Genomic DNA, 26,814 nt, shown 5'->3' with positions numbered 1-26,814 from the left:
AAATGTTGGGTGGTTCCATTTGTCACTCGATGTAGTCGATCCTGCGTGATTTCTGTACCGGTTGCATGCCAACAAGTGAGAGCTCCCACCGCCTGCTTTAGCGGGCCAGCGCCGTGCGTTCCTGCAACACCATCCAGTTCTGCCTTCCTCTAAGAAATGAGGTCTGCCGAGCTGCAGCTCAGCGCCCCGCAGAGCGCTGCTGTGGGTGCGGGTCTGCTCGGGGCGGAAAACAGCAAAGCTGTAAAAGCAGCGGTGAGCAGTGCGGGGCAACGCCTCCGGCCCACGGGCTACAGAACGTCCTCGGCTCAGGTAGGGAACTTCAGGGGGAAGAAGAGAACGAGGATGGGCAGAGGGCGATGGGTGAGGAGGAGAGCGGGCTGAAGGAAGGGGGTGGAGAGTGGAAAAAGGACGCGGGTAAGAAGGCAGAGGGAGCCAGGGACAGGGAGAGAGGTTTGGAGGAAGGGAAAATCGGCAGAGCGGCGCGCAGGGAGAGGAGCTGGGGATGGAGGGGCGGGCAGGGAGCGAAGGGACGGCAGCGCGGGGAGGGGAGGAGAGAGGGGCGGGGAGGGGCGGAGCCGCGGTCCGCGAGGGTTTGACAGCGGGACGGACGGATGGAGGCGGCGGGCCGAGCCGGAGCGGCGGCGTGAGGCTGTGCCGGGCCTCAGCCCGCACTATGGGCAGCGCGGACTCCAAGCTGAACTTCAGGAAGGCCGTGATCCAGCTCACCACCAAGACACAGGTGAGGGCCGCCATGTCGCGGGGGGACCGCCATGTCAGGAGCCTCCCTGAGGCGGCCGAGGGCCGGTGGGCCCGAGCCCCGCGGCCGCCCGGTGCTGCGGGGCGGCGGGCTGTGCGGGGCAGGCTGTGCCGTCACCGAGCCGCGCGATCCCCTCGGCGTTTGTGCGCCCGTTGCGGGTGACGCTGGTTGGAAAGGACGCTGCCAGCCGAGGTGCCGGGGCGGCTCTCCGCACGGAAGCGGTCTCCGCACGCGGCCCGTGGAATAACGCTGTTCTCCCGCAGGCTGCGGTGGAGGAGCGCGGCGGGAGGCGGTCGGCGTTACGGCCGCGCTGCTCTGAGCCGCCTCCGGGCGAGGGGCCGTAACCGCAGCCGTGCGAAGGCGGAGATGTGGAGGAGGTAGGGGCAACGGTGGGGAATAACGTCAGAACGGGGTGTGGGCAGAAAGAGAGGAAGGGCGAGGGGAGGGGGTCTGCGAGAAGTCGGAGTGAGGGCCGGGGCGGCTGGTAGAAGGTAGGGTTGGAAGAGGCTTCGCGCTGTAAAGCTGCGTTCGCCGCTTGCGTCTGCGGGACGGGGGTTTGTGGGAGCGTCACGGCAGGTTTTTCCGAGCAGACGCCACGGAATCGGAGAAGCGGGTGAATTAACCTGAAGGAATTCTTCCAAGTCTTTTTTGGTTGCCAGAATGCTTCGGGGTGCCGTCGGATCTGCGGGGCCGTTCTGTTACGGGGGACGCGCTTACCGAGGAGGCCGGGGGAGGCGGATGGAAGCCGGCTGCTCGGCGCCTGCGCTCACCGGCGGGATCGTCGCACCTGCTGCCCGCGGAGCGCAGCCATGGCGAGGCGGTGCCTCCTGGTGCCAGCCGAGGGCAGAGCTCCCCTCCCCCATTTGTTGACGTGTGCGCGAAGGAAGGTTCTGAGGGGCCCTGGGTAAAGGGAAGAGAAGCGGTGTCGTTCTGGTCCGGATTCATTTCGCGTCTTTGTGTCTACGTGAGCCTGAGCGCCATGTGGAAAAAAGGCGGGGTGTTTGTTGGCGCTCCCATGTTTACACAGCGCAGAAGGGCACCGTTGTTCGCATGGCCGGTGTGCGCGGCCGGGCGTGCAGCCGCCTGGTGCGCGGGGACCTGGATTCGAGCGGCAGTGATGGACGGAGTCAAATCCCCGCTTCGGGACTATTAACTTAAAAGGCACTTTGCTTTCTCGGCAACGTCTGTTTGTTTTGTTTTTTAAGTCTTTCATTGGGTAACTGGACAAACAGATTTTTGTCAGATCTTGGGTAAAATGAAACCAGGAGCTAAGTAACGTGCTGTGCCACGTTTGGGAAGGCTTTTGAGGGGAGGAAGTGGTGCAGCAGAACACAGTTTTGCTTGCTGGTGAAAGTTTGGAGTTGGCATAATTAATTTTTCTTGAATCTATAAGTTTTCATTGATTAAAATGAGTGTTCCACGTGAACGTTAAAAAAAAACAAAAAGCAACAAACAAAATTGTCAGTAATGTAATGCTTCAGTGCTTGTAGCACATGTGCAGCCTGGATCTTGAAAGTCAAGCCAAGGGTGGGCAAAAAAGGTGGAACTGATTTTCAGTTGCCAAAGAGAAACTCTGAAGATGTAAAAATACTAAAAAAGAAAAATCACTTCAGAGCGATTTCGGAGCAATGTCAGTGATGAAAAAGGTACCAGAGGAAAGGTATTTGTTTATGCTACAAATGTATGATAGTGGTCACAGGCAGAAAAAGGGTTTTATGGCTTTCTTACGTGATGCCTGTATTTCTGTATGTTGCCCACTTCTATGAGAGTATTCCCAATCAGTTTCACAGTAAAACAGGTGTGCCCTGTCATTTGGGATGTGTGGGCTCTCCTTCACCCCCAGTAGTGCTGCCTGCGTGGCAGGTGAAGGGACGTGTGGGCTGTGGGGGGTGGGCATGGAGCTGAAGCTGAGGGAAACGTGCTCGCTTTTCCCAGTTAGTTGGGGATTAAATGATTTCTTTCTTTCTCCTTGATGCACAAATGCAATATTATGACGTGCTGTTAATTTGAGCCTGATAGAAGTAAATATTATGCTTAGAGATTAATTTCTGAGTAGCCTATTTCTGAATGTATTCAAATATGTAAGTCTTCTGGGTTGACGAAAAGTGACGTTATTGTTTTACAACCAAAACTATATCTGACTCTTAAGCTTTCAATGCCAGGACTCCACAAATCACATTTTCCTTTGCTGTGAGCAGAAGCCTGGCAAAAGACTTGTTTGGGATCTCTCCTCGATTTCTGCCCTGCTGGCGCAAATATCCTATGGAAAAAAAAAAATCACTCTGCACTGAGAGCAGTGTGGAGCTGCTGTCCTTGGCAGCAAGAATGAAATCCTGCTACTTATTAACATTTTGAATAAATCTGACCTCGGGCTTTGCTTTTCACAGTGGCTCACAAGCAGGTGGTCAGAGGTACCTGCGCTGCCTCACGCTCCCTGCAGGGCTGCCTGATCTCCTAGGGCTCAGTCTGGTGCTGCGCCCTAAATTCTGCCGCATTTGAGTGGAAAGGAGCACGCTGCTGTTACTGCCCGAGTTTGTACAGTCCTGTCTGGAAAAGCCTGGTCAGAAATTAGGGCTTCGAGTCCCAGAAGAATGGTAGTCCCTGCCCCACGTGCCTCGAGGTCTGGGCTGGTCAGCATGGTGGCAAGAAGTGAGGACTGGAGGACGGTCCTCCAATAGGGGCAGTTGGGAATGGGTGCTGGATAAGAAGGTGTTGGGTGTCCAGGGGTAGTGCAGAGAACGCCTGGGTGGGAGGAGGGTGCAAATGCTCACTCTGCCTGAGCTTGTGAGGGGTTGTGTGAAAAGTGAGGAGTTGTATGTGAAAGTGGAGGTGATAACAGCTTTGGGCTGAGGACAGTAACAAGCAGGGGAGGCGGTGCTTTGGGCCTTTTCCTGTTTATAGGAAGTGGTCAGCACTGCGCTGTGATCTTTCTTCCCATGATGTATCCTGTTTGCTTAGGATTGCTTGTTCAGGGCTGGTCAGTATCTGGCAAAATGCTTGTAATTCACTCGGCTTCCTTTTCTGATTGTTGCAGTATGTGTGGATGGCGCGTTTTAAAGCATCCAAAACCCCCGGTTTATAACTGTTGGGGAAGTCTGGAAGTGTTGGCAGGACTGATTCTGCCTTTGTGTAGCCAGCGTGCAAGCGGGAGGACTTTAAGCCTTGTCGAGGTGAACTGAAGGCAAACATAAAAATCTCCCTTGTCCACTGTAAGACATCACATCCACTTAATGCTGCCTGCTGTGCTCACAGCAGCAGTCAGTGCTGCAGTCAGTTCTTTCCTTTGGTGCAGACGTGGTTCAAGCAGCAGGTGATCAGCGAATGAGGCTGTTCCAGGTCGCTGTACTTCCCTTTTCTGCGTGCTGGGCGCAGGCTGTTGGGTGAGCTCAGCACGAGGAGATGGATGTTTAGATCTCTGGAAATGCTGTACGCAGAATACAGTCGGCTTTAAAACGTCCACCCGTGTTCTTTTGAGGAGATGAATATTACGTGCATCAAGCAGCTTTATGATGCCAGACGGTTAATTAGACTGGGGGGGCTGCAGGGCTGCGGGTGAGTCAGTACTGAATCCTAGGATTGTACATGGGATGCCATCTGTTGGATGGGGAGATGACTTAATGCAGCTATTAAAAAGCAACGAAACGGTGTTTTAGCGTAACCTGCTTGCCAAGATGGCAGGCATTGCTGCTGCAGCATCCAGCACTGCGGCTCGGGTGATTGCTGCTCGATCTCCATGTAATTCTCGTTGGAGACAGAGTTGTTTAATCCATCTTAGCTGTCATGCTACCAGCTGTAGAGTGGTGCTGTGTTCAGCCTCCAAGGAAGCTACGGTCAGAGAATGGTTCTGTGTACATTGGAGGGAAATGGTTTTCTTCTTCCCCTCTAGATGAGGGTGAAGCCATTATTTATGCATGATCTTCTGTTAGCAGCAATTGCTGCTCCCTGCTGTCGGTGGGAGTGGCTGTGGCAAGCAGCCAGTAGGTGCACATGGCAATTAGCCCTGCGATTGTGGTGCCCGGTTTGGAAGGGGATGTAGGGAGTGGAGGATGTTTCCTGCGTTATACAGATCGTGTTTCCAAATACCTGACTCTTTTTGAGGAGCGTAATTAGAGATCTGACTTGCAAATAGCTTTTCTCCTCTCTCCATTTAGGCGTTTTGAGCACAGATTGCAAGGTAGTGCAGCTCTCTTGCTTGCTTAGGAAGTTGAGTTCTGCTGAAAGTCGGCTGGAGGCACTTGGCTGTCCTGCAGATCCCTCTGAGGATCAGTTGTCTTGGATCCCTTAGAAAAAGTTTCTTTCTTGAAAAGGGGCTTGGTGGGAATTTGGTTTATTGGCCAGGTAATAAAATAAAGTGGATTTCAGCATCAGAACAGTGTTTGAGAAGATGCTTTAACTTGTGGATTTGGTTTTGAGTGGAGAGTGGCTCAGGCTGATTCATTGCATGGCAGAAAGGAGTGGGATGAGCCATGAGCCTCTCGGGTACAGGAGCACGTAGGAGGAGAGCCTGAGGGCAGTAACCTGCTGCACCAGTCTGGCAGCCGCCTGCTGGCTCCTCTCGTTTGCTGCCCTCCGGTGGTGGTGACGCATCACCTTCTGTGGGTTCAGGTGATGCCGTCTCTTCTCATTCAGATACAGGGGAGAAACGCAATGCTTCTCAGCATCAGAGCTGTGAATGAGCTGTTCTCTCCAGCGTGGCATCTTGGCTGCGTTAAGAACCGCAGCTCAGAAGCAGACATGCTTTCTGCCTACTATGTGGAGCTGGGAATAATTCAAGTTAAACATGCATTTGTGGTTTTACCCCTCTTCCATCCGATGTGATAGACCCAGCACAGTGCTGATTATCATCACCTACAAGAGCTGCTCTTTGCTGCAGAGCTGCTGTGGGGCAGAGGCTGGATCATGGAGCAAGGGCTGCTCCCAGCTATGAGAGGACAGACTTAGTCCATGGATGTGACGCTATTTGGATTGCTTGTCTTGGCCTCCTCCTTCCACTTCGACTGCACGATTAGGGCATTTTAAGGGTAAGACTGTGGCTGACGCTGGCTGCCCTGAGTCCAATTACCAGTAAATGTTTGGTTCAGGAAGATCAACTCAGTTGCACTATTGAGTGTTTTCAGGTGGGTCTGTCAGTTCTTTGTGTTTGTGCCCTAACATGGGACATCCCCAACGGCTTCCCCAAGGCTTTGGTTACAGCAGAAGTAATTCTGTTGTGTGTGTTGCACGCGACAGCAGCCCAGACCATGTGTGTTAATCAAGAACTGTGCACATGTGCCCCGGCTTGCAGCCAAGCTGAGGCCTTGCATGTGTTGTGATTGTGGAAGACATGGAGTGTCCAAGTCTGATGCGCATGGTCACATAAATGTCTTGCTTGTCATCCCCAGTGCTGAGGGAATGGTCTCTTTGGGAGGTCGCAGAAGCCTTGGCTCTGGTAACTAAAAAATCTGGAATATAAATCAGTGATGCTGTTTTATTTGTCCTGTTCTGTTTTCTGCGGCGATGGTCACATCCCTGATCCAGTTGCACTGAGGTTTGGAACTCATGGGATGGTGGTTCTGCCTCTGTAGCTTTGTCTGTCTCTCCACAGCCTGTGGAGGCAACAGATGATGCCTTCTGGGACCAGTTCTGGGCAGACACAGCCACTTCAGTGCAGGATGTCTTTGCCCTTGTGCCAGCTGCAGAGATCCGAGCAGTGAGAGAGGAATCGCCTTCCAACTTGGCGACTCTGTGTTATAAGGTAAGGATGGCATTATCCTCAGTGCTGTGCTGGAAGGAGGTGTCCCTTCACTGAGTCCTGTGGCTCCCAGAGGGGATTGGTGCCCTATTGTCTCCTTGCACTACATACTGCACTTGCTTGTTCCTGTCTGCCCCCAGTGATAACTCTGTCTTGCCTCTCAGTTTACCACAATTCTTGCCCTGTGCTGTCTCCTAGCTTCTGACAAGCAGCAGCTTCTGAGTTAAGAAGAGTTGGGGCGATCTAAACTGACCAGTAATTCCTTTGGGTCTGTGTCTTCTTTCTACAAAAAGTGAGGCTAAAATGTGGGCTGTTCTCCCTGATGGAATTGGTTGTGTTGGGAGACCTGATCACTGCAGCACTGCATATCTGGGAGCTGTAGATTGTAAGATGTCGTGGTCAGAGCAGCCTGCAGACTTTTGCTGGTCTGCAGGCCCTGACCTTTGCCAAGCATGGTGTGACATTGGACCTAGCAGCCCTGTGTGTTTGTGAGAGCAGAGCAGCATGGCTGAGATGCCATCTGCCGTCATGGCTGGAGACTCAGCCTACATCCCTGCTGTGCAGGGTCATAAATGTGCCTGGAAAAATATTTACGCGCAGTCATGGAGTTGTGCGTGGATGGGCTGAGTGTACAGACAGCATTTACGTGCCCACTAAGGCAGTGACGCAAGTTAGCAGAGTCAGTGACTCAGACAGTCTGCTATGAAACTAAGTGGAGAATACGACCCCGGGAATTAAAAAGCTGCATGGTGAACCCTTACTACTATTTCTGCTTCCAGGGCTGGAGGGAGCCCACAGGTGCTGTGGTTCTCTATCCGTGCAGCATGTGCTGTGTGGGTTACCCTAACATGTCAGATCTCTTGTGCTGGAACAGAAGAAATTGAAGAAAGTCTGGCTAAGATTGTTTACCCCAGTGTTTCAAACAGCAATGGAGGCTGTATTATTGAACTCAGGGAAAATGGATTCCAAGCAGTGCTTATAAATCTGTGTGAAGGTGTCACCAGCAGGTCAGAGCTGTGTGGTTCTGCTCATGTCGATGCTAATGCTACCTGCCTTTTGTTTCCTGCAGGCTGTGGAGAAGTTGGTGCAGGGAGCAGAGAGCGGCTGCCACACAGAGAAGGAGAGACAAATCGTCTTGAACTGCAGCCGGCTCCTCACTCGTATCCTGCCTTACATCTTTGAGGACCCAGACTGGAGAGGTTTCTTCTGGTCAACTGTCCCTGGGGCTGGCCGAGGAGGGGTCTGTCTCTTGGCACTTATTCTCCTTTCTGGAGGGTGAGCGGGAGGAAGCAAGGGAGCATTTGAGGACAGCTGCACTGGTTGTTATTTCTGTTTATGCAGAAACTAGGTGGCATCTTCTAAGTCAGTTTCTTTTCTTTGGTTCTTGGTATTCTTCCCCTCTCAGCTGCTCTGCTCAGCACAGGTTGCTGTGTCATCTGAAGATTTCACTTGGGTGTGTAGGAGAGAGCTGGTATGTGAGGGATGGCTTTTCCAGCATGGAAAGTGTGAATTGAAATCAGTGTGAAAAGGATCAGGATAAAATGCTTTAGCATGTTCTGCAAGTAAGAGGAATACCGTTGAAAGCATAGCTGAGGTAGGCTAGAAATACATGTTTACCTGCTTTCTCTCTTGGCAGCTACTGTTTTATGCATGAAGAGTGCTTTCCTGGAAGTTTCTGAATCTGCAGGTCAGCGTGACTGTGCTGAAATACGTGTTTTCCCCTGAATGTTACGTGTACTGCAGTGTTTTGGAGGAGGTTTATAGGAAATCAGCAGTGGTTGGTACAGTACAAACCTGGTGCTATCTCTGCCTGTTACCTCTAATCTGTTTTGCCCGAGGCCACTTCAAGGGGAAAAGAAAGCTTTTGCTAACAGCACTGCTGTGTGATCTGTGTGATTGGGAGGGTGATTGTCCACCTTTGATCCCTGCAGAGGCTGAGAGTGCTGGAGAGTATTGACTGTGGAGTTGCTAGATCCTGCTGCTTTGGGAAGAAGCACCTGTCTGATGCCCTGAGCCAGCAAGGCTGCCTGTTACAACTGCTCTTCCACCTTGTTCAGCAGCTGGAGGAGAGAGTTCCTCTGCCTGAGAGCAGTGAGGTCACCCCAAGTTGATCCAGCCCAGTGCAGCCCTCCTGATGCATCATGCCTGCTGGATGCCAGAGGAGCTGTTGCGGTTCACATTGTCCCATCATTCAGTCTCATTCAGAATCATTAAGGTTGGAAAAGACCTTTAAGATCACCTAGTCCAACTGTCAGCCCATCCCCACCACATCCACTGGCCGTGTCCCTCAGTGCCACATCTCCATGGTTCTGAGCACCGCTCAGCAGTGGTGACCCCCCTCCTCGCAGCAGCTGTGCCACTGCATCACTGCTCTTTCTGAGAAGAAATTTTTCCTAATATCCAACCTGAACCTCCCTTGGTGCAACTTAAGGCCACTACCTCTTCTCTCACTGCTGTTACTGGGGAGAGGAGTGTTTTGTTTTCTGATATAGTTGCCTTTAGACTCTTTAGCTGTAAAGAGCTTGCTTTTGTGAAGGAATTCCCTTGAGTCTCTCTGCACTTCCCTGTTCTCTGGGCCCTGCCAGGTAGCTTTGCGGGCGCACACTGGGTGCTGTTAAGCCCTTTCCAACCTGGAGCATGTTGGGACCACTCTTCCCTTACTGCATCTCAGCAAAATAAAATCTCTCTCCCCATATTCCCTGCATATAGGCCTGCGAGAAACGTGTACTACAGTGAGCTCGACCTTTAGTTTGAAGCAAACTAATAAAGCTCTTACCTCCCCTGCTGGAAGCTGCTGTTCCTACAGGCTGAGTGTCAGGAGGAAGCAGCTGAGCTTGCTGGCAAGGGATGATGAATAAAGCCCCAAGAACATGGGAAGGGTGAGGTCATGTCTAATCAGCTGCTTTGCTGACTGAAAGCTGATTTCTGCCTTGGAACTGAAGAGGATGATGATATGCTCAAACAGTTAGTACGTATCTCTGTGGTTATCCTTAGCCTGCCACATGATGCAGTGATGAGTTGCACAGGTCCTGGAGCACGGGACCCTCCTGTAAAGGCTGAGGGATGGGTGTGGGTGGATGCAGTCCAGAAAGGGTCGGGAGCACGGGCATTATGAGCAGTGGCTGAGGGAGCTGGGGTCGTTTAGTGTGAAGAGGAGGAGGTTCAGAGGTGACCTTATCGCACTGTACAAGTGCCTGCAGGGAGGTTGTGGTGAGGTGGGATTCAGCCTCTTCTCCCGTGTAGCAGCGGTAGGACTGGAGGGAACGGCCTCACGTTGTGCCAGGTTCAGGTTGGACGTTAGGAAATACTTCTGTGAGGGAGTGCTCAGGTGCTGGAATGGGCTGCCCAGGGAGTGGGGGAGTCACCATCCCTGGAGGGTTCGAGAACATTCAAGAAACGTTGAGATGTTGTACTGAGGGACATGGTTGAGTGGGGGAATTTTGGTGGTAGGTAGACTGGATCATCTTACAGGTCTTTTCCAAACTTGGTGATTCTGTGATTTTAAGCAGGTTGCTGGGATTAGAGCGGGACTGTTAGGGTTATGTTGTGCTTAGGATCAGGATGTGTGACAGTTTTTTTTTAAAAAGACACAAATCTTTCAAGAGATTGCTGGAAGACTGTGTGCCTTCCCTGTTGTTTTGAGAACTATTGGCTCCTGTGTCTCCCATTTTTTGGATGCTGTGGTTCATAGAGCCTGTGGGGACTTTTTCTGGCAGCTGAGACTTTGTTAGCAAAGATCATTCTTGATTGAGAAGTCCCCTAGGACCTTAACTCTAGCCTTGGCAGAAGCATCTTTGCTGCCTGATGGCTTCATCTGTCCTCTCTGGGCTTCTTACATCCGGGATCTGTCTGACGGTGTCTTCCCTGCAGTTGCTGAGGCAGACGTCAGAGTCACAAGACTGTTATCTTGGGTAGCTGCCTGCTGTGACTGCAGCGCTGTGTGCCATGTGCAGGCTGGCAGAGATGGATGAGCTCCTGCCATTCCCACTCCCTGTCTTTCCCTGCAGCACCTGTGTGGTGAAAAGGTGTGCTAGCCAGGATGCTCTTTGACAGGCAGGATCTGGCAGGGTTTCCTGTGGCAATGGTTGCAGAGAAGTAGCCATTCATGATTGAAGTAATTGCTTTGAATGCTGGAGACAACAAAATCCCTCTGCTGTCGTGCTTGCTCTGCCATGGCAGGCTGAGGTGGCTCCTTGCTGAGCTGCGCACCACCTCTCCTTCTGTGGCTTCCAGTTCTGGGCAGCCCATGCAGGACTTTGAGCGGTTTTACACTGTTAACACTGCTGCCTGCCTTCCTCCTATTGCTGTCTCTGTGCACTGTGCAAATTGCCTTCTTCATTTCCTGTAAAACACTGTTCTCTGTAGTGATTCCTTTCTTTCCTCCTCCGTAAGCAATGGTCTCCACGTGGCAGTGTGCAGTGCTGCTGTTCTATTTCCTTAAGAGCTGTAGGCTGGAGTACCTTATCCACTGTTTGGTCACGTTAAAGACCTTGTTCCTATATAGGCATCACTCTCCAGGGGGGAATTTCTTGCCTCTCCTGAGTGGGTTTTCATGTTTCTCCCTCTAGTTCCTCTGTAACTTATTGTGTATTCACGGAGAGTGCATCTTCTCTTACTGTTTAATAGTGTTAATGTGTGATCTTTGCTAAGCCTGTGCTAACAATACTCTTTTACCATTCTCACATTTAGGGAGATGAAGATGATGAAAATGCCCGGCCGCTGGCTGAGTCATTGCTCCTTGCTGTTGCAGATTTGCTCTTCTGTCCCGATTTCACTGTGCAAAGCCACCGGAGAAGCACGGTGGTGAGTTGAATCATGAGGTTATCTGCACAGAGATAGATTAGCTGCGTGACGGGGACTCTGGAAGACCCCAGCAGCTTCCTTACAAATCTTCAGGCAGGAAAACATGGAGTCACTGAGCCTGAACGCAAGGTGACTGACACTGATCAGCATTTAGCGTTCAGCGGGTGGTGTCTGTGTCTCCAAAAACGGGTGTTCTGGGATAGCTGGGTGAATGTCAGCTGGGGAGACTAGTGTTTTTCCCTGCACTACAGCTTGCCTGTCAGGAAAATGTGGTCATGCTGGCAAACATCTGGTCTCCTATTGTTTCCAGTAGAGTGGGGACCTTTAGCATCTTGTTCCTCTCACTGTCAGTTTGATTGTGGAGGGAGATCTTAGGTGCTTCAGTCTTACTAAGAGTTGTTCTGAGGAGCTGGATGAGGAACCTGATGGTGGGTGAGCTCCAACCTGTGTAGGAGCTGAGTAGAGAGGCAGGAAAAGCAAGGACTGTCAAGGAGGCTGCAGTTGGTTCTGTGTTAGCAGTAGTTGCTGTCAGCATACTGGTTTTGTGGGAGTTGTGGCTGGCGTGCTAAGCGCATTTTGGTTGCCCTCAGTGAGGTCATTACCACTGTGGGAGGGAAGAAAGTTATGCAGCAGGAATTCAGAGCAATTAAAAACTGTCCTCTGGTCTGCTTTCCCCAGCTACAGGGAGGAAAAAAGGTTGGTGGCAGAATTTGCTTAATTAAACTTAAGTAAAGATGCAAATATATTATATTCATCTGGGCCCTTGCTTCCAGTCATTTCTTGAGGGTCAGCGTGTGGTTTGCAATGGCTTCTTGTCTCCACAAGGCTGCTTCAACCTAAGCTCAACTGGCCATGACAGAGAAGGACAGGCTGCTGTGGTTTGCCTCCTCAGGCTGCAAAGCATGAGTTTGGGAGTCGTGCTGGTATCTGGCAAGGGGCTGTGAGGGTTCTGACTGGAAGAGGGAACATACTTGCAGTTATCTTCTTGTTTTACCCACTAGAGAAGCAAGTCACAGCATCATGCACTTTTAGTATAAGTTGGAGGTAATTTGCTGCTTCTCTTGCCTTTGCACCATGTTATATGTGTAAAATCAGTATGATGCCTTCTGAGATAAGGTGGAGGTGTTGAGTGGGTACTGTATCTCCATGTGATGCTCTTGATATGCAAAGGGAAAACCCTGACCTGCGCTGTGTTTCACGAGATGTGGAGGAAAAGAGAGGAGGTGGCGATATATCCCATAATTAGAACAAAACATATCCTGGATCTTTTGGTGCTGGGTGCCAATTTCTAGTGGTTAGCACTGTGCCTTGGCATGCTGGAGCAAAAACCTTGTTCTGCGTGGTGTCCAGTGCCTGGGTAGGTGCTGTCTGAGTGAGGCTGGTGCGTGCAACTTCGGCATCTCTGCTGGTTTTCTCCTCTTGTTGACATGGAGCTGAACTGCCTTGGATATCTGTAACCACTGTCAACTCTTGCACTTGCCTGTGCTCTGACCTCCTGTTTCTCTCTGTAGGACACAGCAGAAGATATCCACTCCATTGACAGCTGTGAGTACATCTGGGAGGCAGGAGTGGGCTTCGCTCACTCTCCACAGCCTAACTACATTCATGACTTGAATAGGTAAGAGGGTTTGCAAATGGAATGGAGAGATGCTGGGTCAGGAGATTGGGGATGTCTGTGGAGATGGGCTCTCCTTGCTTCCTGAGGCACTTGTGACTTCTGCGGGGCCCTTGCCCCTTTCCAATCCATCATCTCAGGCAGCAAAGAGAAAACTGGTTGTGTTTTGAGTAGCTTTTTGTTGTATGATGGGGAGTTGAAGTGTCTGTGACAGAAACGGTCAGAATGATTGGTGCTTATGAATGAAATGCTGCTGATGAAATGGACTCAGCTTTCTATAGGAAGTACTTCTTAGATGGGACTGAGCTTTTCTTATATGTTGCTGTGGTGATTGTACCTCCTGAGCTTCAGTCCAGGACTTGGCCTCTTCTTCCCTTCTTTCAGGACAGAGCTGCTTAAGCTGCTGCTGACTTGCTTCTCTGAGGCAATGTATCTGCCTCCATCTTCAGACAGCAGCAACACCAACCCCTGGGTGCAGTTTTTCTGCTCTACTGAGAACAGGTGAGGGTGTAAAGCTGAGTGCTAGAAGGAGAAATAGACTGAAATGTTTCCAAAGGAGTACATTGTTAATGGGTGGCCGTAGGACTTGGACAACAGCCCCTAGCTATTGGAGGTAGCATGTCCTCCTCACATCTCCATTAGCATCTCTGCTTAGTGATAAACCTTCCTCACCAGCAAAGGGCAAAACTGAGCGAGGTGATTGCTGAAATTTGATGTGGGAGTGGTCCTTGTCATGTGGGACAGGCAGATGCATTCCCCTGTTGTAGATCCTGTTCCCTGGTGGGAATGGTGGTGTGGCACTTCACTGAGTCGCTGTGGTGGTGGTGGCAGGTGAATGCTGCCCTCTGGTGACATCGTCTCCTCTGGGACTTTCAGGTGCCCATCAGGGGCCGCACAGTTTGGTCTTCATGAGTATGGAGAGCTTTAAGATCCTGTCTCTCTTTTCATATTGTTGCATGGGATTTCTCTGGGAGGCCACGTGGTCTTTTTTTTTAACCTCCTTTTCTTTTTAGCTCTAGTCCAGATAACCAGTGGGAGATGAGTGTCAGCTCTTGTTCCTGTGCTGCTCAATCACTGGTCACTGCCATAGATTAGAATTGGGAGGATAGAGAACGTGCTCGTCTTTTGTTATGATCCCAAAATCTTGGGGAGGGATGCCTGTCTCTCCCCAAGGCAGCACCATTTGCTTCCTGCTTCTGCCTTCTGAGAATGTTTTCTCCTGCCCAGACATGCACTCCCCCTCTTCACCTCACTCCTGAATGTCGTCTGTGCCTACGATCCGGTGGGTTATGGGATTCCTTACAATCATCTGCTTTTCTCTGACTACCGTGAGCCCCTGGTGGAGGAGGCAGCCCAGGTCCTGATTGTCACTTTGGACTACGACAGCTCCACCAGTTCAAGTCCTACAGTGGATGGCACAACTACTGGCACGGCCATGGATGATGTGGATGTAAGTGACCCTTGGTATTTGCTACTTTCCTGAATGCTGTGACCCTCTTATACCAGCCTTTACTGAATGCAGGGATAATCTGTGGGGCATAGCAATGTTCCTTTCCTTAGACTGCTGTCTCTGGTCCAGTTCTCTTCCTTTCCTGTAGGACACTTATCGACAATGGGCGACCAAACCAGAAGGTTTTGGTCACTGACTTGAATCAGGAACATTTAAGTAAAAATTCCCTGAGTTTACTGATTCTGGAAGTACTCTGTCTCCTAGCGTTTAGAACCGGATCATTCAGAGAGCAAAGCTTAAATGAGGGATGTGAGCCCCTAGGGCCACTGGTTACACTTGGCCCCTGACTAAATCTTGCAATTCCATAAGCATTTCATTCATTGTCTTTGAACGCAGCCTCCAGGACCAGACAATCTATTTGTGAATTACCTCTCAAGAATACATCGAGAGGAGGTAAGGTGCTCCAGTCCTGAACTGCTTCCTGTCTGACTTCGTGCTGGCACAGCTGGCCCCAGGCCCACTGCAGTCTCTTTCCTGGTCTGTTGGCAGGATTTCCAGTTCATCCTGAAAGGAGTGGCGCGTTTGTTATCAAACCCGCTGGTCCAGACCTACCTGCCAAACTCTGCCAAGAAGATCCAATTCCATCAGGAACTTCTTGTTCTCTTCTGGAAACTCTGTGACTTCAACAAGGTATGGAGCTGCTTGTTGAGCTTTATCCCTCCTTGCTTGATCCCCAGAGCCTGGTGCGGCTCTGGCTGGACGGAGCTGTGGCAGGAGGTCCCAGGGCAGGTAGCGAGCACTGACTGTGATCCTCCTGCCAGCAGCACTGCTTCTGTGGTGGGCTGGGGCTGGTGGGCTGGGCTCCAGGGAGAGCTGGTGAGAGGAGCTGCAGCTCTGAAGGTCACTGCTTGAAGCCAAGTGCAGGAGCAATTATTAAAATAACTACAGATAATGGAGATAAAGTGTAGTGCATATCTCAGCCTTTATGATGTGAGTCAGAGACTGGCTAGCTTGATGCTACCTGGCCTGAGCCCTCTGGATGGTGGATAAAACCAGATGTTCTTAAGGTTGCCTGAAATCTTTTCTTCCCAGAAATTCCTCTTCTTTGTGCTGAAGAGCAGTGATGTTCTGGATATCCTTGTCCCAATCTTGTATTTTCTCAATGATGCCAGAGCAGACCAGTGTAAGTTGGTTATTTTCATTATTTGGGATGATCTGTGCCTATCAGTTGAGCTAAAATATTTTTAAGATGCTTCCTGTCTACCACTGAGATTGCTGCTTGAGGGCATGTTACATGCCTTCTGCAAGCACGAGGGGGAGTAGTTCAGTTAGATGTGTGTTTGTAATGGGCCTGAAATCAGGGCATGTCTATAGCACAGCTCATGGAAGGGACATCCTTAGCATGTGCTAATGCTTTTTGAGTTCCTATGTCAAAAGCTGCCTCCCTGATCCTAAGAAGAGGAGGAAAAAATGAGCAATTTTCTCTTGCCTTTGATTTAAATTAGTCATAACACCATGCTGGATTGCCAGAAGAAGTCAGATATTTCCTGCTACAGTAATTTACATCAAGAACATAACAAGGAGCATAATCTACCTGAGGCTTTGTGTTGTACTGGCTCCATACAGGCGTGAGGCAGACATGGGTACTGGCAACTGAAGGAGCTGTGTGTGGGATGTTCCTTATGAAGATACTCTGGTGTCTGGTTTCTCTTTCAGTCCCGTTGTGTTTCTCCTTGCTCCTCGCTGCCCTCCTGTTTTCAGCAGTCCTTTGGCACCAGTGTGATGGTTTTTTGGTTTTGTTTTTCATGTTTGTTTGTTCTGTTTTTCTGCAGCACGAGTGGGGTTGATGCACATCGGGGTGTTTATCCTCCTGCTTCTCAGTGGGGAGCGTAACTTTGGGGTGCGACTGAACAAGCCGTATTCTGTACGAGTGCCTATGGACATCCCTGTCTTCACAGGGACTCATGCGGATCTGCTCATCATAGTGAGTATAGCTCTAGGAGCTCTTTTCTTTCCATCTTTATCCTTGTTACCGATCCTTCATAGGTTACTCTTCCACTGAGCTAGAAAGCGTGTGGGGTGTATGCAAACACTGGTGGTTCATCATCCTCTGTTAAGCTGAGGTGATGTGTCAGGAGGGGGCACGTGTCGTGCAGATCTCAAAGAGCGAGGTCTGGGATGGAGCTGAACTGGTGTTTAAAGGACTCTGAGTCTGGTGCAGTGGGGTGGATGGATGATCTCTAGCAGAGTTGAAGGCAGGAAATCTGACTGTGTTGCTGGCTCCGTCCCAAGTAACCGCAGTTGCATGGAGCGCGTTTGACAGAATGAGGACAACAATGTCCTTACCAAGCTCAGCCCACAGCTTTGGGTTTCATTCATCTTGCAGTCGGTAGTGATGAGGGCCCCAGTACTGCCAACACACAGCTGTGCATTTTGCAGTACTGGTCTTGTGCAGTGTTCTTCTGGTATGTTGGTGCTTATTTGTCAGGGAGGAATTTCTCAGCAGCTTTTGATTAAACTTTCTAAAGGAGATTACCACTAGAGGGAGGAGGAAGAATCCACCTACCAGAACTGTTCTCAATGCTACATGTTTTGCTATTACATTTCACTAGTTTTAGATCATCTGTGTTTTCATTATGCTGTGTACTCTGTATGTGTGCCTGCTAGAGGTGGGAAGGCCAAAAGTGGAAATGTCTGGACTGGGTTGTGGGGCAGCTGAATATTTCCATGCCTCTAAGCGTGTAGTTAAGAAATATAGAACAAACACTGGAGTTGGAAGTTTGCACTAAGATCAGACATGGTCATTAGCTCCTTGGTATGTCAAGCAGCTGTCATTCAGGTTCAGAGCCAAAAATCCACTGGAGGTGAAAATAGTTCTCACTTCCTGGTAACTTACTGTTGTCCTGGGCTGGCTGCATTTTGGAACAGCTCAGTCAGTTTCTGTTTGCAGTATTGTGGAACAGTAATCATATCCCCAAAGGATTCCTTGTAAATAAAAGCTTGTGCTCTTGGAGCACGAGTCCGCAGTGAGAGCAGCCTTCTCCACCTGTGTAATTGTGGAGTATGCAAGGCCCTGCCTAGGAAGGAATGGTGTCAGGAAGCGATTAGTGTGGGGGTGGCATTGGTTTTGGTTGAGAGGGTGCTTTCAGTAAGGTTCTGCCTTGCTCAAGAATTCTTTTCCCTGCTTGTAGGTCTTTCACAAGATCATAACTAGTGGGCATCAGCGTCTGCAGCCTCTCTTTGACTGCCTGCTCACCATCATTGTGAACGGTAAGCACTACTGCATGGAGTAGCAACCCATAGAAGGGTCAGCTGCTCTTGCTCTGTCTGCCTGCATTCCTACCTGTGCCAGTCAACGTTCACCAGTGTTGGTGACCACTGGTGGAAGCTGACCTTTCTATCCCGTGCTAGATGTGCCAGCTGCAGATCAGACCTGTCTTCAGGTTTATTGCCTGGGCTCTGTCAGGTGGGGCAGGATGACAGCAGGGTTCCTGGAGCCACTCGGGGGTGACAGAGGCATTTTCCTATCAGCCCGCTGACAGCGTTGGCAGTGCTGCTCTTCTCCAGCAGGGAGTGCCACATCCCCACAGTGACGCTGCCTTCCCTTGGATTTTACAGATGTTCAGGTGGCTCTGTGTAAGATTTTCAGAAGGGATGTAAGCCCTGATGTATTACTGGTGTAAAACCCCACGAGAAATTCTGAAGGCAGAAACATTTTCTTTTGTTAGTCCATATAGCTGTTTAGAGTCTTTTATTTTTGGAAACGTTTCTGTAGAACCCTGTTAGGCTCAGCCATTTCATGAAGCTTTCCCAGAAGTGCAGGTTGAGGAGATGGCAGAAGTGATGTTTTAAATGGTGTTTTTGTGTGGGTCCCTGATTCTGTCTCTAATTTTCATGTTTGCCTTCCATAGTGTCTCCGTACCTGAAGTCCCTTTCCATGGTGGCTGCTAACAAGTTACTGCATCTCCTGGAGGCTTTCTCCACCACCTGGTTCTTGTTCTCTGCTGTCCAGAACCACCATCTTGTTTTCTTCCTGCTGGAAGTTTTCAACAACATAATTCAGTACCAATTTGATGGTAAGAAACTTCTATATTCAGTGGGTTTACGCTACTTTAGTCCAAGAGAACATTATATGCAAATTCAGAAAAAGTCCAAATTAACGAGAATGGGGAAGAAACGTAGCAACCAACCACATGGAGACTTGTCTGGGATCAAGAAGTTGGGTTAGTAGGTAACCAGGGCTGGGGCAGGGCAAAATGAGGTGGCAGCAATTTGTCAGCATAACCTCAGCCTTAACAGTCCGTAGAATGAGATGGAGAGAGGGGAAGGAGAAAGGGAAGGGAGTGCATGAGGCTCTAACACTAACTGGCTGGATGCTGCTGTGAAACTGCTCGTGTTGCTCAACAAAGTAGTTGAGGGAGCAAAACAACTTTCATCTCCTTATGTGTTTGACAGTATTGTCAGTTCTGCTCTGTCAGACTTGTGGAGCTGAAGGCCAAACAGTTCCATCCAAAGAAAATTCTAGCACTTACTGCCTCTCCAGGAAGTGCCTTATCCTTTCCCCCCTAAAGGCATGACTGGTTTTGCTCCAGGAAATGAGAGTGAGGTCCCTGAGCCTCCTAGAAGCTCTTACTTCTCCCTGCTCAAATTTGATGTTTTGTTTTAAAACCACATGTCAGGAGGAGTCACTCTTCTTACCTGCTGGAACACTGGCAAGTGGTGGATTCCAGATCCTGAAACAGCCTTTGTAACTGTATTTTATACTGCATTTTGAATGATGGCTTCATTCTCAGCTACTGTAGAGCTTATGCGATTTGGGGCCTTCTGACTCTCCTGTTTCTCCTCCCCTGACTCACTTTGTGAGCTTCTTATTGAAAGTGGAAAATGTTGAATCCTTTCCTCCAGAACAGGTATTATGTGACTTAAAGCGTCATTTTCTTTCTCACATGTTTCAGTATCGCTCTCTAACCAGTTTCTTGTCAACCTTCCAGCCTAGGCAAGATTTAACTTGATATTCTTATGGTTTATAATGGATAGAAGTTTACAGAACTCTGCTCTTTCTTCCTTGTGCCGTTGCCTTTGTGAGCTTGCTAGGTCTCAACAGCCAGGCTTCGTGTTGCCAGCGAGGTGGGCTGTGTTGGCAGAGCTGTTTGAGTTTCTCTGCTCATTTTGTGACTGTAATCCCCAGGGAACTCTAATTTGGTGTACGCTGTTATCCGCAAGCGGAATGTATTTCACCAGCTGGCCAACTTACCCACGGACTCGCAGTCCATCCAGAAAGGTCTGCAGCGCAAGAAGAAATCCCCAGAGCCGATTTCTCGCACCAACTCCCAGGACGGAGCCTCCATGGAGGGGTCACGTCCTGCTGCCCCCGCTGAGCCGGGGACACTGAAGACAAGTTTGGTGGCTACTCCAGGTCAGCACTGGTTTATCTTTGTAACAGGAGAAAAGTTTGTTTTCGCTGTGAGGTACGGAGGACTCACCCTTTCACTGGGTGTGGGAAGAGATTAAGAGTTTACGTCTGTGAATGACTTACTGCCTTTCAGTCTCAGTTTTAGGTCGGTTTATCCAAGCTGAGGGCAGGTCAAAGTAAAATGCTGTCTCAGATTTAGTGTCTACATGACCTTTTCTCATAATTTTGACTTCTTGCTTCAATTTAACAGTATTCATGTGAACTTATATCCCTGTTGCATCAAGGAGTATTTTCCCAGGGGCAGGTGAGCTCCTCTGGGGCGATGAGATCAAGCCTGCATCTTGCTGCTCTTGTTGAAAGGAGAGCATTTCAGATTACAGCCGATGCATGGAGTGTCTGTGCTTGGTAGGGCAGAGAAAGGCATATTTAACTCACTTGCACTTCTGAGCTTTTTGTGTTTTGAACACAGGGATTGACAAGCTCACAGAGAAGTCACAGGTGTCGGAGGATGGGACCATGCGTTCGCTGGAGCCTGAATCTTCACAGCCTCTGCCAGAGGGTAACCTGCCCTCTGCTGCGAGCGATGGGGAGCCCTGGAGTGGGGTAAGGGCAGGCACTGCCTATTTAGGCATTTTAGGGGAGCACCTTTGTGTCCTGGTCCTCCCTGCTGAGTTTGCTTGTGTGTCTGTGTGTGCAGATCTGTCGTCCCAGGGATAGTTGCCCTTCCTGACTACAGCACTGCTCTTTGTGTGTCTGAATGTTTGCTGTGGTGCCATAAAGCAGACGGGAGGTGAAGGGCAGTGAAGCAGTGGGTGTGGGATGTGCTGCTGGGAGAAACATCGCTGCTTGAATGGCGCCTCTGGTCGCCTGCAGCTATCTCAAGGGATTGTGGTGTTTTGGACTGTCTGAACAATGTTGTCTTTTTGTGTTCTATCCTGACTCCAACTTACTGAGTTAAATGAACTAATAAGAGACGTGGAATGAATTTTAGGATCCTCATTTTTATGGCTGACTTAAGTTCCTTTTTTCATCTGTTGCAATGTAATTCCCTTATCAGCCATAAACATTTCAAATGTTTCTTGTGAAATGTTGAAGCGCCCTCACATTTCATTGTAATTCCATGTCACCTCTCCTAAATATATCAGCTGGCTGTAAGCCTTTGGGTGACAGCTGGGATGGAGGTAAGGCTGTGGGAGACATGTGAAAAGAGGAAGAGGGTAGAGTGATCGGAAGGAGATAAAGGTTTTTATGCTTTTATGAATTCTATCTTTAGAATCTTGATGGGGACAGGGTGCAGAAGCCAAACAGTAAGGCTTCGTCTGCAGACGCTGCAAAATAATATTGCCATCTAGTCTTCGAATAAACTGGAATGAACAGTATTCTTGAATAGCCTGGAATCCATTTTAGTTATCCCTCTTGGCCTTCCCTGATGCTACTTGGTCAGCAAGATGTCTTTAAGCGTGCAGTTAATGCTGTCATTAAGGGAGGTTTTTACTGAGAACTTGAAGGAGAAGGGTTTTCTTCTTCCAGCAGCCTCTTAAACAGAATCATGGGTCACTACGTGTCCAGCAGCTGGTTTGAACTGTTCCCCACTTGCAGAGCGCTGTTGGCTTCCAGTGGATTGCAGCACAGCTCTGCCCCAGAGCTGCTGTTGCTGGCTGCAGAGGTGACGTGAATGAGTGTGCAGTGACGTCCTTGTGACGCCAAGTGTGGAGGTGTAGAGGTGTAGAGCAGCTGCTGGAAGGATTTGCTGATCCTGTTTGTTTAGTAGAAAAGTCAGGTGCAGATGGTGGTAATGAACGGTCAAGCTGTATAGCAAAGGGAAAAGCCTGTCCGTGTTTACATTGTGCAGAGATTGATAGTGATTTTTAAAGGGCTTTCATTCTGTTCCATCATGAATATTGGGATGTTTCCTTGGCTGACCTTGAGAGTCAAGGTGGCAGTGATGTCTCTTATCCAAGAGAAATGAAACTGGGATGATGGAGAGAAGAAAACATTAATGAGTTGTGAACTTTTGGCCAGAGCCTTTGGAAGGTCACTCAGTGGTGTTCCTTTTTGGGGCATGAGAGCATTGTTCCTTGAGAGGCTGTGTTTTGGAGTTGCTGAGAGCCCACCCTTGGAGTAACACTCTTTAGAATGTACCAAGAAGGGCACTGAGAAGTGCAGAGGGGTACCTCAGTGTACAGAGGTCTGAGAAGTTCACTGCGTCAAAGCAAATATTTTCTTTTGGGTTTGATCTGTTCTGGGGACAGACTGATTTGTCTTGTCCAGCAGTGCTCTGGAAAAATTGGTTCAGCAGACAGTGAGTTCTACTTCTTGCTCCAGTGTGTGACTTGGTTATCTTTTTGAATAATATTTGTTGATAGGAAGTGTCACATCCCCAGCGGGATCGAAGGCGTCTCTCCAGTGCATCCTCCAGTGGGCTGTGGACCCCAACGCCTGACTGGGTAAGGAAATCTGAACAGATGAAATAAATAACAAGAAAGAGTTGTGACAGAAATTACTTCTGCTCCACCCACAAAAAAAACCTCTTCTCTCCTTCTCTGTTTTTGTTTTTTGTTTTTTTAATTTACCTTCCCTTTTTCCAGAGCAAAGACTTCCTCTGAGTAACACATTTCTTTGGGAGGGTCTTCAACTTTTGATCAAAGCTTCAGAAGTGTGTGATCAGCTGCAAAGAAGTATTTTGTTTTATCTGTTAAACTGACACCCTGGTAGTTTCACTGAGCGGCTCTGAATTCTATTGCTCCAGGATTTATGCTCAGCTCATCCATCACCTTTAGGATTTTTGTAAACATAATTTGTTGTAGAAACAGTGGAGGTACATTAGGAAAACTACTCATGCAGTGCACTGATTTCTCTGTGGGCTTTGCTGCTCACAGGTGATGTCTTGGAAGTCAAAGCTTCCTCTGCAGACCATCATGCGGCTGCTACAGGTACTGGTCCCTCAGGTGGAGAAGATCTGCATTGACAAGTAAGTACTTTCCTTGTAAAGTATAATTGAAAGCCTTGCAGCGTTGGCCGAGGTGTTAATTTGTTTGTCAGACTTCTTGTTTCTCTGATGCGTTCTCAGCTCCTTAGTCAGTGGAGAGGATGTTTGTTTTTGATAGCCATGGTCTGACAGTGTGTGTTTCTTTAGACTGATACTTCGTGCTGTGGCAGTTCTGTGGCTTCTGTGGGACGTGCCAATTATATTCCTGTTCTGTCTGTTTACAGGGGTCTCACAGATGAGTCAGAGATCCTCAAATTCTTGCAGCATGGCACGCTGGTGGGGCTGCTGCCAGTCCCTCACCCCATCCTCATTCGCAAGTATCAGGCTAACTCAGGCACTGCCATGTGGTTCCGGACCTACATGTGGGGTGTGATTTATTTGAGGTATGCCATCTGGATGCAGTCTGACTTGGTCTTCTCCAGGCTTTCTAGAGAGAATTGCAGGCACTTGGCCAGCTCAAGATTATCTCTTGTTTAGAGGACAGAAAGATGCTTTTCCTCTAGCAAAGAATAGGGTGAATTAGGTCCAGAAGTTGAGTGGGAGATGTGAAGGAAGTTGGTCTGGGAGTAATGCTTGATCGGGGTTTTGTGGATTTTCTGTTCCCTGCTGCAACTTAGAGGGGATGGTGTGATGATTTAATGCAAAGCTTTGCCTTTGTGGAATCTTATAGATATTGTCATCCATTTAAGGGCCGCTGTCTCAACCAGTGATATTCTTTTTTGCAAAGCTGAAGGCATTCTGTGTAGCCAGCTCCTGTAATCCTGGCTGCAAGATTTGAATTCCATGTACCCAGCCACAGAGAGTAAAGTAGATGTTGTCTTTCTCTCCTAGGAACGTGGATCCCCCTATCTGGTATGACACAGATGTGAAGCTGTTTGAAATTCAGCGAGTCTAAGAGAGCACTTACCTCTACTAAGAGAAATACACTGGATCTAAAGACCTTGCTGTGTGCTGCTTCATCACAGCTGTTCCTGCATTTCACATCCAGATGGGAGACCAAAAGGACAATCACTCCATTTACCTCCCTGTCATTTAAAGCTTTAATTGGGGCCTGTGTGGACATCCCTCCCCCAGCTCACTTCTCCTCCTTTACCCTTCACCTTGAACCCCGGGTGAAAGATGTCTAAGGGATTGTCCATTGTTGTGGTTGCACTAGAAGTCAGACTGTTCTTAGCTCTTCTGTTATTATTTTGCTCCTGGATTTGGTTTGGAAACTGTTTTGACCTTGTCCTTGCCCTGGTCAGTGTCAGCATTTAATTGAAAAGACTAACTGTAAGTTGGGTGCAAGGGAGAAGCTGCTATTCCTGCAGGCAGTGGGGTTTGGAAATGGTAGTTACTTTCAAGTGGCTCCACAGTGTTTCTGGGGCACATCTTGTGACTGCGGGTGTCTCCCTGATGTTGCAGTTGTATATTGGTAGGGAAATCTTTCCAATCCAAATGAAAGAGGAAGTTACTGAAGGAAGAAAATTGTCTCAGCTCTGAATCTCTCTACTTCTTTCCTGGAAAGCTGCTTGAAGAGGTCCTTTAGTAGGTGGCACTCTGGTCTGGTAGGTGTTCTTTGGCTTCCAGGCCCAGCAACCTGTCCTTCATGGTCGAGTGTTGCAGTGGTGTGTGTGTGTGTGTGTCACTTTGGATTTGATTCTCATAAGCACACAGGAGGGAATGGACCGGCTCAGCGGCAACAAGAAGAGGTAATTAGCCTCTATTGGACCTCACCAGCTGACTGAAGGGACGCTGTCACCTGGGTTTGAGAGGAACCGTATCCTTCTGACTCTGCTTGTGGAGCAGAGGGGTCTTTTGCACACTACTGTCTGAAGCCAGAAATTGAGGATGGCTCTCAGGGAAGTTGTGGGAGGAATTTGGAAGCTGTAGGAGGAAAAGCATCTCCATATCACTGGGGAGTGGAGAGTGAGTGCTGAGGCAAAATTTGATATTCTGGGCATTTTGCTAGTGAAAGACATGAGGTCTTGAAAGTCTGGGGAGGCAGAGCAGGAAGCAGTGGAAGACTGGCTGTTGTTGGCATGGTTCAGCAGCATGTAGTTGCACATTGGTAGGTGGAGTCATCAAACCGTGTGCTCTGTGGAGAGGGGCTGCTGCCTTAGGCCTGTGAGGTCTTTAGGCAAGGCAATGCCAAAGGCCCTGTCGTGACCTCTTCACCAAAGCTTAATCCGTGCTGCACTTGTCCTCAGCCTTGGGTGTCACTGGGCCATCAGCTGTTCTAAGCTATGACAGACAGGCGAGATCACTCTGTGGAAACTGGTCTTACGCTCCTGTGTAAGGGAGGGTGTGCAGTCTTGTTCCTGGTGGCCCTTCCCTAAGTGTTGGAGTTACAGTGACGGCAGCGTGGCTTTCATCTCCAGCACCTGCTGGTCTGTAGGCAGGTGGTTTTCTCCACTTCTGACACTGAAAGTAGCCTGCAGTCCTAGGGCAGCTGAAAGCTGAAATAAAGCCTGGATGGTTTTTCTGATGGATAAGAAATACGAGAAATAGAGGTTAATTTCCTCACCTCTTCCCTGTTCCATCTCCGCTCTGCTTTGTTATTTAGCACTACACTCATCCTGATGCAGTCTTTGGCTATCAGCAGGGTGAGATCTCTGTTTCAGTAGGAATCTCTCGTATACAAGAATGTGATTTGGTGGGGATGGCCTCTGACTGTATGGCACTCACACCTCACAGCCAGAGCGGGACAGCTTGTGTCCCATGTGCTTGCCTCTTCCCCCTGTGGATCTACTGACTCCTATGATTTCTTCCATCTTTTCTGCTTTATTTCTTTGTGAGTTCCTTTGGAAACATTTTTTGTTTTTCTTGGTGTTTGGAGTCTAATCTTTGTTCTGTGAAAATCAACTTGCACTGTAAACTATTTGCTTAATTACAAGTGAAAGATAAAGATTATCTGAAACATGCAATATATGGCTTATTTTTTTCACAGAGAGGTTTGTAACGTTGCTTATCTCTTGCTTGAGTAGCTGTGCTGCTATGGGACCGCGTGCTGGCTTCCTCTGCAGCGCATGGAATTTCTACTTCACAGATGAAGATCAGGCTGTGAAACATGAGCCTGAACTGTGCACTTTTGTCCATTTCTGTGATTACAGCGTGAGACGTCACCAAAGGTAACAGCCTTGAAAGGTACAGAAAAGGAACTGGATCGAACAGGATGGAGGTTCCTGAGTTGTTGAACTGTGTGCTGGGACCTTTGTGCTGCTGAGACCTGTAAGGCAGTGCCCTGGGCCTGGGGTAGCTCTGGAGGGTGCTTGCAGTTGACAAATGACAAATGATGGCTACAGCGGCTGTTTGCAAACTTTGCATTCATGGTTTTACCCCCTCCTGGATAATAGACACAATGCAGACCAGAGCGTGAGTCGTGAAGAGCCTGAACTTTCACCCTCTGAAGTGAAAGGCTGAAACCCTGGACCACAGTTTTCTCTTTGGCCTGGACGAGGGTTTTTGCTGTTGTCTCTTGCAGGCTTCTTACCTTACCTATATCTGCAGTGCTAGAACTGGGTGTTGTTAGGAAAGGACATAGAGCACTCCGTCTGACCTACGGGGCCTTTGGTACAAGTTGGAGGGGGGCTTCGTTGCTCTTCATGTGTTCAGGAAGTTCGTCCTGTTCACCAGCATCCTCTTCAGTCTGTGCCTGTTTGTAGCAGTTATGGGACTTAATGTTATGTCTCAGAGGGAAACCTCCCAAGCCACTGGGCTTGATGGAGGCTCAGTAACTTGAACAGAGTTTTAGCTATTGTGTCATTTAAAAAAAAAAATAAAAATCCAGGCTGTGAGTTTTCTCATGAAGTAAATCATTCCTTGTCCTCATGCTGTCAAAAACTAGGGAGTGGATTTGAGACTTTTTTTGTGTCATTTGTAGGGGGCGGACCTTGGCATGCATCTCCTGTAGGTACGAATTGGAATGAGAATAATAATTAACTTTACTGGAGCCTAATTTATCCAGCTGTTGTTTCTCATGCCATATTTCTGTTGACACAGGCCTAAGTCAGTGGGCAAAGTTCATGCTCATGAGGTCGTTCTCACTTTTAGTTTCGGAGAGTTTTTTCACTGCCC

The 26,814-nt window shown here is 49.1% G+C and overlaps 1 protein-coding gene across 3 annotated transcripts; it reads left to right on the top strand.

Annotated features, from left to right (window-relative positions):
* The first annotated feature begins 572 nt into the window (after nt 1–572).
* HID1 (HID1 domain containing) lies at nt 573–25,664 on the top strand. Of its 3 annotated transcripts, XM_052687865.1 has the most exons (19): nt 573–739; nt 6,342–6,491; nt 7,558–7,728; nt 11,178–11,291; nt 12,803–12,909; nt 13,291–13,407; nt 14,134–14,356; nt 14,753–14,809; nt 14,906–15,046; nt 15,449–15,539; nt 16,189–16,340; nt 17,548–17,626; nt 18,268–18,432; nt 19,545–19,772; nt 20,239–20,372; nt 22,136–22,216; nt 22,649–22,740; nt 22,983–23,141; nt 23,590–25,664. In XM_052687865.1, the coding sequence occupies exons 1-19, from the start codon at nt 674–676 to the stop codon at nt 23,651–23,653; spliced, it is 2,391 nt and encodes a 796-aa protein (XP_052543825.1). In that variant the 5' UTR covers nt 573–673; the 3' UTR covers nt 23,654–25,664. The 3 variants fall into 3 exon arrangements, with proteins under 3 accessions (XP_052543825.1, XP_052543827.1, XP_052543828.1); XM_052687867.1 differs by lacking the exon at nt 11,178–11,291; XM_052687868.1 differs by lacking the exons at nt 6,342–6,491; nt 7,558–7,728; nt 11,178–11,291.
* The last annotated feature ends 1,150 nt before the right edge of the window (nt 25,665–26,814 follow it).

This window comes from Tympanuchus pallidicinctus, unplaced genomic scaffold (genome assembly GCF_026119805.1).
Source record: "Tympanuchus pallidicinctus isolate F22 unplaced genomic scaffold, pur_lepc_1.0 scaffold23, whole genome shotgun sequence".
Lineage (NCBI taxonomy): Eukaryota > Metazoa > Chordata > Aves > Galliformes > Phasianidae > Tympanuchus > Tympanuchus pallidicinctus.
The sequence above is the reverse complement of the archived record's forward strand: the minus strand, read 5'-3'. Positions and strand labels throughout refer to the sequence as shown.